At 44.4% G+C, this 12,411-nt stretch overlaps 1 protein-coding gene across 1 annotated transcript; it reads left to right on the forward strand.

Annotated features, from left to right (window-relative positions):
• The first annotated feature begins 244 nt into the window (after positions 1-244).
• Positions 245-1,195, forward strand: LOC125553990 (17.9 kDa class I heat shock protein-like). Its single transcript, XM_048717624.1, has one exon. The coding sequence runs from the start codon at positions 357-359 to the stop codon at positions 831-833; it is 477 nt and encodes a 158-aa protein (XP_048573581.1). The 5' UTR covers positions 245-356; the 3' UTR covers positions 834-1,195.
• Positions 1,196-12,411: the final 11,216 nt, after the last annotated feature.

Consider the following 12,411-nt stretch of genomic DNA (forward strand, 5'->3'; position numbering starts at 1 on the left):
TTTAAACGAGACTTTTTGTTAGACAGAAAAGAAATTTTTAGAGACTGGAATTTCCATCGGCTCCAGAAAGAACTTTTTTTTAGAATCGCCTCCAGAAAGAATTAGAAAATACCAGATGCATCCCTCAAAAAAAAAAATACCAGATGCAATTTCATCTACCGCAGCAGGGCCGGTTACGTTCCGGCCATAGGCCCGACGCTCCAAAACCAGCAGTTTCCAGCACACTCCACGCTCCAGACCCATCACCGGCCTTCCACCGGTGCGCTATAAAATGTGGCCTAGCACAAACCGAAGCATCCACCCCCTGAGCTGACAGCTTCCTAATCGCAGTTAGTCCTCGCTCAACTCGAGCAATCATGTCGCTGATTCCCCGCGGCAAAGCCTTCGACCCCTTCTCCCTTGACCTCACGGACCCCTTCGATGGCTTCCCCTTCGGCTCCGGCGGCAGCAGCAGCTTCTTCCCCTCGTTCCCGCGCGCATCCTCCGAGACCGCGGCCTTCGCCGGCGCGCGGATCGACTGGAAGGAGACTCCCGAGGCGCACGTGTTCAAGGCGGACGTGCCGGGGCTGAGGAAGGAGGAGGTGAAGGTGGAGGTGGACGACGGCAACGTGCTGCAGATCAGCGGCGAGCGGAACAAGGAGCAGGAGGAGAAGACCGACACCTGGCACCGCGTGGAGCGCAGCAGCGGCAAGTTCCTGCGCAGGTTCCGCCTCCCGGACAACGCCAAGGCGGACCAGATCAAGGCGGCCATGGAGAACGGCCTGCTCACAGTCACCGTGCCCAAGAAGGAGGTCAAGAAGCCCGAGGTCAAGTCCATCCAGATTTCTGGCTAGGCTGCTTCGGGATCGAGGTTCAATTCGCCGCTCTGGGGTTCGACTCGCTCTTTTGTGACTTTTGCTCAAAGGCCTGTAATAAGTGTGGATTTGGGTCCGTGTTGAGTGTGAGTATGCCCTTGTCAGTACTGTGTTCGGCCCTCGCCGGGGCCAAAGGTCTTGCGGCGATCACGCAATTCGAGCCACCCTAGCCGTGCACCTGCTCTGTATCCGGGCTCATCGTAGATTCATGCTCGCCCTCTAGTGTATGAGTTTATATCTACTACCCTGTAACTCTTGTTCTTCTATCTATCAATGAAATGTATTCGCGAAAAAAAATGAGTTAGTCATGTAATGCAAGCATCGAGTCCGTACTGCTGTGATCAACTTGTGTACTGGTTTCAATGAGCAAGTCATGGTTCTCTCCTAACTGCTTTTGGCATTTCGATTCTATGTCCGTGTTGAAGTCGTACGCATCTCTAATACTATCAACCATTCTGCCATTGTGGGGAACTCTGGTCTTGTTTTGTACCGTGGTAGTCCACATGCACAGCAGAACTCGTACGCACCTTCGAGTACATCGAGTATTTTCTTTCAAAGACACCGGAGAACTGCTGTGATTTCATTGAAGAAGAAGAACGGCATCGGCCAAGTACAGGTTAACTCAAAATGAGAACCCAAAACTACAACTGGAGTGAGCTTTGCTCAGCCCTCGACGTTGGCCAGTGGCCGCGGCCACAGCCTGGGTCGAACGAAATTGGGCAGGCGGCCAGGTTCCAGGTTGCTGCCCTGCCTCGTCGCGGATGGGGATGAGTAACGCCGCTACAGGAAGCTCCTTTCCGTTCTAACCTGTTAGCGGCTGGATTCCACACACTGTATTACTCTCTCCCAGATACAACTCAGTTTGCTCAGATTCGGTTACAAATTGGAAAGGAAGAAGGGACGGGAAAGTAGATGCCCCGTGCCCGGATCAGGGAGAAGTTGATCGTGTTTGCTTAAGTAGAGGTAGTCCACTCGGGGCCCACGTATGTGGAAGGCTATCCTGGTGGCTCAAGCGGTATACGTGGGCCATTCTATATTGAGCCATATTCATCAATTCGCCAAGCAATTTGGCCTCACACAATGTATCCCTGTTCCATCGAACGCTTAATCAACCCTGGAACACAAGAAAACCCTTCTTATCAACGAGAATTGCGTATTAAACAGATGAAAGAAATAGCCCTAAATATGTGCATTGAGTGAGTCATTACCTTCTATTTGATCTCCAGTATCGCTCATCAAGTACTTGATCAAATTCCTCTTTTTTTTCTTGCAATTGTATGTAGTGATATTTTGAAGAAGGAGCAATTACCGGAGTGAGAAAGGTAGAAAGAAGCAATCACGAAAGCTAGTGCTAGTTGTGGCTTTTTGTACTAATCTTATTTGTTCAGTAGCTCGCATCAGTAGCTTCAAAAGGAATAGAAAACGAGGCTTTTTCCACCACATCAGGAGCGGGCATTACGCTCAAGCAGGGGAATTCAATTTGACTACTGCTCGAGAACTAGTTTGAACAAGAAGAAGTTGCATGGCTCCAGCAGGGCAGAGCCAATTGGCTACGACATGTCTTCCAGAGGGGTATTGTGGTTAAGCTCGTCCTGAATGAACGTAACACATCCTGGATCCTGCTCGTAAAGGCTCGGATAGAAGTTTAGCCTTGCTAAATGTACTAGAGCCTAGGGGTCTTGAATCTCCGGCAGGAGAGTGATCAGAAAGGAGGAGCTGACGAAGCATGAACTAAAAAGATTTAAAATTGGTATCAGGCATAATATAAAACGAGAAAGTAATAAAAATATACAAATCGAAAGTAATATCAAATTTAGCATCGGTTCGGCTATGCGATCCTACGTGGGCGGCTCGGGACACGTTCTTCTCCCTGCGACGTTGCTTGATCCGAGGTGACAGCCATGGCAGCTGATGTGCCTGTCATGGCAGCGTTTCCGTTGTCAGTGGAACCTAGGCCGCTGACATCCCCTACCCCTTGAGAGATGGCTTGTCCCCAAGTCGGCAGATTGACGAAACACTCCTTCAGCTTGACCACGTCTTCCCAGGTGGCACCGAGAACCGCTGGATCAGACCAGCGAACCAAAATCTGCTCTCGGCGGCATGTGGGTGTTTGCTTCCAACAAGAGTTAGGGAATCTCAACTGTTGCAGAACATGCTCTGAAGGTTGAGGAAGATGCATCGACGCTACGATGCCATGGCTGAGAGCTGGACGGAGTTGAGAGACATGGAATATATCATGTACCTTGGACCCTTCCGATAATTGGAGCTTGTAGGCGACTGGGGTGATCGCCTTTATCGCCTGAACGATTGTGAAAGGCCAAAAAATGTGAAAGATAGCTTGTGATTGGCGCGCCTCTCGACTAAAGTTTGAACATATGGTTGTAACTTGACAAAGATAGAGTCCCCCACTTGAAAAGTCCGTATCCGTCCGCTTCTTGTTTGCTTGAATCTTCATAGTGTTGTGAGCTCTGCTAAGATGTTGATTGAGCAGTTGTTGCATGAGCTTGCGCTCCTCGAGCCAATCTTTTGAAGGAAATATGCCCTAGAGGCAATAATAAAGTTGTTATTTTATATTTCCTTATTCATGATAAAGGTTTATTATTCATGCTAGAATTTTATTGACCGAAAACTTAAATACATGTGTGAATACATAAAAAAATACCGTGTCCCTAGTAAGCCTCAACTAGACTAGCTCGTTGATCAAAGATGGTTAAGGTTTCCTAACCATAGACATGTGTTGTCATTTGATAACGGGATCACATCATTAGGAGAATGATGTGATGGACAAGACCCATCTGTTAGCTTAGCATAATGACCGTTCACTTTTATTGCTATTGCTTTCTTCATGGTAAATACATATTCCTTCGACTATGAGATTATGCAACTCCCGGATACCGGAGGAATACCTTGTGTGCTATCAAATGTCACAACGTAACTAGGTGATCATAAATGTGCTCTATAGGTATCTCCGAAGGTGTTTGTTGAGTTGGCATAGATCAATATTAGAATTTGTCACTCCGAGTATCGGAGAGGTATCTCTGGGTCCTCTCGGTAATACACATCATAAGCTTGCAAGCGAATGAATAAGGAGTTAGTCATGAGGTGATGTATTACAGAACGAGTAAAGAAACTTGCCGGTAATGAGATTGAACTAGGTATGAAGATACCGACGATCGAATCTCGGGCAAGTAACATACCGATGAACAAAGTGAATTACGTATGTCATCATAACGGTTCGACCGATAAAGATCTTCGTAGAATATGTAGGAGCCAATATGGGCATCCAGATTCCGCTATTGGTTATTGACCGGAGAGGTGTCTCGGTCATGTCTACATAGTTCTCAAACCCGTAGGGTCCGCACGCTTAACATTCTATGTCGATTTGCTTTTATATGAGTTATGTGGTTTGGTGACCGAATGTTGTTCGGAGTCCCAGATGAGATCACGGACATGACGTGGAGCTCGGGAATGATCCGGATGTACAGATTGATATATGGAACGATGCTATTTGGTCTCTGAAATGGTTTCAAAATGCACCAGAAAGTTATCGGTATACCGGAAGGGTTCCGGAGGCACCAGGAAAGTATTGGGCCTTATTGGGCCAAGTAGAGGGAACACACCAGCCCACGTGGGCTGGTGCGCCCCCCCTAAGGCAGCCGCACCCAATTAGATGGAAGGGGGAGGCGCCACCTCCTCCTACCATATCTCTGGAAGGGAGAAATGAAGGAGAAGGGGCGCCTCCCCCTTTCCTTCTCCCTTGTGCATTATATGGAAGGGGGGGTGCACCACTATGAAATCCCTAGGATGGCCCCCGACCCTATTGGAGGTGCCCTAGGGAAGCCTCGTCCCTTCCCACACCTATATATATATATGTGGGGAGGGGTGCCACACAATACACAACTTATTCCACGCCGTGTGTCGGCGCCCCTCCGCCTCTAGTTTACTCCTTCGTTCTAAATAATCGCAGTGCTTAGGCGAAGCCCTACAGGATTGCTTCACCACCACCGTCACCATGTTGTTGTGCTCACAAAACTCATCTACTACCTCGCCTCGCTTACTGGATCAAGACGGCAAGGACGACACCGAGTTGAACGTGTGCAGAACACAGAGGTGCCATTCGTTCGGTACTTGATCGGGCGGTTCGCGAAGGTGTAAGACTACATCAACCGCATTGAATAAAAGCTTCCACTTACGGTTTACAAGTGTAGGTAGACACACTCTCCCCCTCTCGTAGCTATACATTTCCATGGATAGATCATTGCGTGTGCGTAGAATTTTTTTTGTTTTCCATGCAACGTTCCCCAAACAGTGGCATCATGAGTCAGGTCTATGCATAGATGATATACACGAGTAGAACACAAAGAGTTGTGGGCAGTGATAGTCATACTGCTTACCACCAACGTCTTATTTTGATTCGACGGTATTGTGGGATGAGGCGGCCCGGACTAACCTTACATGTCCACGCATATGCAGGAGACCGGTTCCACCGACTAACATGCAACTAGTTTTGCATAAAGGTGGTTGGCGGGTGTCTGTTTCTCCTACTTTAGTTGAATCGAGTTTGACTACGGATGCTCCTTGAAGAAGGTTAAAACAACAAACTTGATGAAACACCATTGTGGTTTTTGCGTAGGTAAGAACGGTTCTTGCCAGAAGCCCGTAGCAACCACGTAAAACTTGCAACAACAAAGTAGAGGACATCTAACTTGTTTTTTGTAGGGCATGTTTGTTGGGGAACGCGGTAATTTCAAAAAAAAATCCTACGCACATGCAAGATCTATCATGGTGATGCATAGAAACGAGAGGGAATAGTGTTGTCTACGTACCCTCATAGACCGTAAGCGGAAGCGTTATGACAACGCGGTTGATGTAGTCGCACGTCTTCACGATCTGACCGATCCTAGTACCAAAAGTACAGCACCTCCGCGATCTGCACACGTTCAGCTCGGTGACGTCCCACGAACTCTCGATCCAGCTGAGTGTCGAGGGAGAGCTTCGTCAGCACGATGATGTGATGATGGTGATGATGAAGCTACCGGCGCAGGGCTTTGCCTAAGCACTACGACGATATGACCGAGGTGGATTATGGTGGAGGGGGGCACCGCACATGGCTAAGACAATGATCAACTTGTGTGTCTATGGGGTGCCCCCTCCCCCGTATATAAAGGAGTGGAGGAGGGGGGAGGGCCGGCCCTCTATGGTGCGTCCTAGGGGAGTCCTACTCCCACCAGGAGTAGGATTCCCCCTTCCAAGTAGTAGGAGTAGGAGAGAAGGAAGGGGAGGAGAGAGGGAAGGAAAGGGGGGGCACCCAATTCGGATTGGGCTAGGGGGCGTGCCTCCCACCTTTTCCCTTCCTCTCCTCTATTCCACTAAGGTCCAATAAGGCCCATATACTCCCAGGGGGGTTCCGGTAACCTCCCGGTACTCCGGAAAATGCCCGAACTCATCCGGAACCATTCCGATGTCCAAACATAGGCTTCCAATATATCGATCTTTATGTCTCGACCATTTCGAGACTCCTCGTCATGTCCGTGATCATATCCGGGACTCCAAACTACCTTTGGTACATAAAAACACAAAAACTCATAATACCGATCGTCACCGAACGTTAAGCGTGCGGACCCTACGGGTTCGAGAACTATGTAGACATGACAGAGAATCATCTCTGGTAAATAACCAATAGCGGAACCTAGATGTTCATATTGTTTCCTACATATTCTACGAAGATCTTTATCAGTCAAACCGCACAACAACATACGCTGTTCCCTTTGTCATCGGTATGTTACTTCCCCGAGATTCGATCGTCGGTATCTCAATACCTAGTTCAATCTCATTACCGACAAGTCTATTTACTCGTTCCGTAATGCATCATCCCACAACTAACTCACTAGTCACATTGCTTTCTAGGCTTATAGTGATGTGCATTACCGAGAGGGCCCAAAGATACCTCTCCGATACTCGGAGTGACAAATCCTAATCTCGATCTATGCCAACTCAACAAGCACCATCGGAGACACCTGTAGAGCATCTTTATAGTCACCCAGTTACGTTGTGACGTTTGATAGCACACTAAGTGTTCCTCCGGTATTCGGGAGTTGCATGATCTCATAGTCATAGGAACACGTTTAAGTTATGGAGAAAGCAATAGCAACAAACTAAACGATCATCGTGCTAAGCTAACAGATGGGTCAAGTCAATCACATCATTCTCTAATGATGTGATCCCATTAATCAAATGATAACTCATGTCTATGGTCAGGAAACATAACCATCATTGATTCAACGAGCTAGTCAAGTAGAGGCATACTAGTGACACTCTGTTTGTCTATGTATTCACACATGTACTAAGTTTCCGGTTAATACAATTCTAGCATGAATAATAAACATTTATCATGATATAAGGAAATATAAATAACAACTTTATTATTGCCTCTAGGGCATATTTCCTTCAGTCTCCCACTTGCACTGGAGTCAATAATCTAGTTCACATTTGCCATGTGATTTAACACCAATAGTTCACATCTTTATGTGATTAGTTCATATCTCCATGTGACAAATACTCAAAGGGTTTACTAGAGTCAATAATCTAGTTCACATCGCTATGTGATTAACACCCAAAGAGTGATCATGTTTTGCTTGTGAGAGAAGTTTAGTCTACGGGTCTGCAACATTCAGATCGGTATGTATTTTGCAAATTTCTATGTCTACAATACTCTGCACGGAGCTACTCTAGCTAATTGCTCCCACTTTCAATATGTATCTAGATCGAGACTTAGAGTCATCTAGATCGGTGTCAAAAGCTTGCATCGACATAACTCTTTACGATGAACACTTTTATCACCTCCATAACCGAGAAATATTCCCTTAGTCCTCTAAGGATAATTTTGACCGCTGTCCAGTGATCTACTCCTAGATCACTATTGTACTCCCTTGCCAAAATCATGCTAAGGTATACAATAGGTCTGGTACACAGCATAGCATACTTAATAGAACCTATGACTGAGGCATAGGGAATGACTTTTCATTCTCTTTCTATTTTCTGCCGTGGTCGGGTTTTGAGTCTTTACTCAACTTCACACCTTGCAACACAGGAAAGAACTCTTTCTTTGACTAATCCATTTTGAACTCCTTAAAAATCTTGTCAAGGTATGTACTCATTGAAAAAACTTATAAAGCGTCTTGATCTATATCTATAGATCTTGATGCTCAATATGTAAGCAGCATTACTGAGGTATTTCTTTGAAAAACTCCTTTCAAACACTCCTTTATGCTTTCCAGGAAATTCTACATCATTTCCGATCAACAATATGTCATTCACATATACTTATCAGAAAGGCTGTAGTGCTCCCACTCACTTTCTTGCAAATACAGGCTTCACCGCAAGTATGTATAAAACTATATGCTTTGATCAACTTATCGAAACGTATATTCCAACTCTGAGATGCTTGCACCAGTTCATAGATGAATCGCTGGAGCTTGCACACTTTGTTAGCATCTTTAGGATTGACAAAATCTTCTGGTTGCATCATATACAACTCTTCTTTAATGAATCCATTAAGGAAAGTAGTTTTGATATCCATTTGCCAGATTTCATAAAATGCGGCAACTACTAACATGATTCGGACAGACTTTTAAGCGTCGATATGAGTGAGAAAATCTCATCATAGTCAACACCTTGAACTTGTTGAAAACCTTTTGCGACAATTCAAGATTTGTAGATAGTAACACTACTATCAGCGTCCGTCTTCCTCTTGAAGATCCATTTATTCTGAATGGCTCACCGATCAACCGGCAAGTCAATCAAAGTCCATACTTTGTTCTCATACATGGATCCCATCTCAGATTTCATGGCCTTAAGCCTTTTCACGGAATCTGGGCTCATCATCGTTTCCTCATAGTTCGTAGGTTCGTCACGGTGAAGTAACATGACCTCCAAAACAGGATTACCGTACCACTCTGGTGTGGATCTTACTCTGGTTGACCTATGATGTTCGGTAGTAAGTTGATCTGAAGTTTCATGATCATCATCATTAACTTCCTCACTGATTCGTGTAGGCATCACTAGAACAGATTTCAGTGATGAGATACTTTCCAATTCGAGAGAAGGTACAATTACCTCATCAGGTTCTACTTTCCCCCCACTCACTTCTTTTGAGGGAAACTCCTTTCTAGAAAGGATCCACTCTTAGAAACAAAGATCTTGCCTTCGGATCTGTGATAGAAGGTGTACCCAACATTTTCTTTTGGGTATCCTATGAAGACACACTTCTCCGATTCGGGTTTGAGCTTATCAGGTTGAAACCTTTTCACATAAGCATCACAACCCCAAACTCTTAAGAAACGACAGCTTTTGTTTCTTGCCAAACCATAGTTCATACAGTGTCGTCTCAACGGATTTAGATGGTGCCCTATTTAACGTGAATGCAGCTGTCTCTAATGCATAACCCCAAAACGAGAGTGGTAAATCGGTAAGAGACATCATAGATCGTACCATATCTAATAAAGTACGGTTATGACGTTCAGACACACCATTACGCTGTGGTGTTCCAGGTGGCATGAGTTGCGAAACTATTCCACATTGTTTCAAATGAAGACCAAACTCGTAACTCAAATATTCACCTCCACGATCAGATCACAGAAACTTTATTTTCTTGTTACGATGATTTTCCACTTCACTCTGAAATTCTTTGAACTTTTCAAATGTTTCAGACTTATGTTTCATCAAGTAGATATACCCATATCTGCTTCAAATCATCTGTGAAGGTCAGAAAATAATGATGCCCGCCGCGAGCCTCAACACTCATCGGACCGCATACATCAGTATGTATTATTTCCTATAAGTCAGTTGCTCGCTCCATTGTTCCGGAGAATGGAGTCTAAGTCATCTTGCCCATGAGGCAAGGTTCGCAAGCATCAAGTGATTCCAAAAGTCCATCGGCATGGAGTTTCTTCATGCACTTTACACCAATATGACCTAAACGGTAGTGCAACATATAAGTTGCACTATCATTATTAACTTTGCATCTTTTGGCCTCAATGTTATGAATATATGTATCACTACGTTCGAGATTCAATAAACCATTTATATTGAGTGTATGACCATAGAAGGTTTTATTCAGGTAAATAGAACAACAATTATTCTTTGACTTAAATGAATAACCGTATTGCAATAAACATGATCCAATCATATTTATGCTCAACGCAAACACCAAATAACATTTATTTTAGGTTCAACACTAATCTCGAAGGTAAAGGGAGTGTGCGATGGTGCTCTTATCAACCTTGGAATCACTTCCAACTCACATCATCACCTCGCCCTTAACTAGTCTCTGTTTATTTTGTAACTCCCGTTTCGAGTTACTACTCTTAGCAACTGAACCAGTATCAAATACTGAGGGGTTGCTATAAACACTAGTAAAGTACATATAAATAACATGTATATCAAATATAATTTTGTTCACTTTGCCATCCTTCTTATCCGCTAAGTATCTAGGGCAGTTCCACTTCTAGTGACCATTTCCTTTGCAGTAGAAGCACTCAGTTCCACGCTTGGGTCTAGCTTTGGGATTCTTCATGGGAGTGGCAACTTGCTTGCCATTCTTCTTGAAGTTGTCTTTCTTTCCCTTGCCCTTTTACTTGAAACTAGTGGTCTTGTCAACCATCAACATTTGATGCTTTTCTTGATTTCTACCTTTGTCGATTTCAGCATCACGAAGAGCTCGGGAATCGTTTTCATCATCCCTTGCATATTATAGTTCATCACGAAGTTCCAATAACTTGGTGATAGTGACTAGAGAACTCTGTCAATCACTATTTTATCTGGAAGATTAACTCCCAATTGATTCAAGTGATTGTAGTACTCAGACAATCTGAGTACATGCTCACTGGTTGAGCTATTCTCCTCCATCTTGTAGGCAAAGTACTTGTCAGAGGTCTCATACCTCTCGACTTGGGCATGAGTCTGAAATACCAATTTCAGCTCTTAGAACATCTTATATGCTCTGTGGCGTTCAAAACGTTTTTGAAGTCCCGGTTCTAAGCCGTAAAGCATGGCGCACTAAACTATCAAGTAGTTGTCATACTGAGCTTGCCAAACGTTCATAACATCTGCATCTGCTCCTACAATAGGTCTGTCACCTAGCGGTGCATCAAGGACATAATTATTCTGTGCAGCAATGAGGATAATCCTCAGATCACTGACCCAGTCCGCATCATTGCTACCGTCATCTTTCAACATAGTTTTCTCTAGGAACGCACTAAAATTCAACAGAACAACAACACGAGCCATCTATCTAGAACAACATAGACATGCAAAATACTATCAGGTACTAAGTTCATGATAAATTAAAGTTCAATTAATCAAATTACTTAAGAACTCCCACTTAGATAGACATCTCTCTAATCATCTAAGTGATCACGTGATCCATATCAACTAAACCATGTCCGATCATCATGTGAGATGGAGTAGTTTTCAATGGTGAACATCACTATGTTGATCATATCTACTATATGATTCACGCTCGACTTTCAGTCTCAGTGTTCCGAGGCCATATCTGCATACACTAGGCTCGTCAAGTTTTACCCGAGTATTCTGCATGTGCAAAACTGGCTTGCACCTTGTATGTGAACGTAGAGCTTATCACACCCGATCATCACGTGGTGTCTCGGCACGACGAACTGTCACAACGGTGCATACTCAGGGAGAACACTTGTACCTTAAAATTTAGTGAGAGATCATCTTATAATGCTACCGCCGAACTAAGCAAAATAAGATGCATAAAGGATAAACATCACATGCAATCAAATATAAGTGATATGATATGGCCATCATCATCTTGTGCCTTTGATCTCAATCTCCAAAGCACCGTCATGATCACCATCATCACCGGCTTGACACCAAGATCTCCATCATCTTGATCTTTATCAACGTGTCGTCACATGGTCGTCTCGCCATCTATTGCTTTTGCAACTATTGCTATCGCATAGCGATAAAGTAAATCAATTATATGGCGCTTGCATCTTATGCAATAAAGAGACAACCATAAGGCTCCTGCCAGTTGCCGATAATTTTAACAAAACAAGATCATCTCATACAACAATTTATGTCTCATCATGTCTTGACCATATCACATCACAACATGCCCTGCGAAAACAAGTTAGATGTCCTCTACTTTGTTGTTGCAAGTTTTACGTGGCTGCTACGGACTGAGCAATAACCGTTCTTACCTACGCATCAAAAAACCACAACGCGGTATAGTGATTGCTTTTTGATCTTCAGAAATAACCATGTTCATTGAATCCGATTCAACTAAAGTTGGAGAAACTGACAGCCACCAGCCACCTGTGTGCGAAGCACGTTGGTAGAACGAGTCTCGCGTAAGTGTACGCGTAATGTCGGTCTGAGCCGCTTCATCCAACAATACCACTGAATCAAGAATCAACTAGTGACGGCAAGCAATATGTGTATACCCACACCCACAACTCCTTTGTGTTCTACTCGTGCATATAACATCTACGCATAGACCTCGCTCGGATGCCACTGTTGGGGAACGCGGTAA

Source organism: Triticum urartu, chromosome 4 (genome assembly GCF_003073215.2).
Source record: "Triticum urartu cultivar G1812 chromosome 4, Tu2.1, whole genome shotgun sequence".
In the NCBI taxonomy this organism is placed as follows: Eukaryota; Viridiplantae; Streptophyta; class Magnoliopsida; order Poales; family Poaceae; genus Triticum; species Triticum urartu.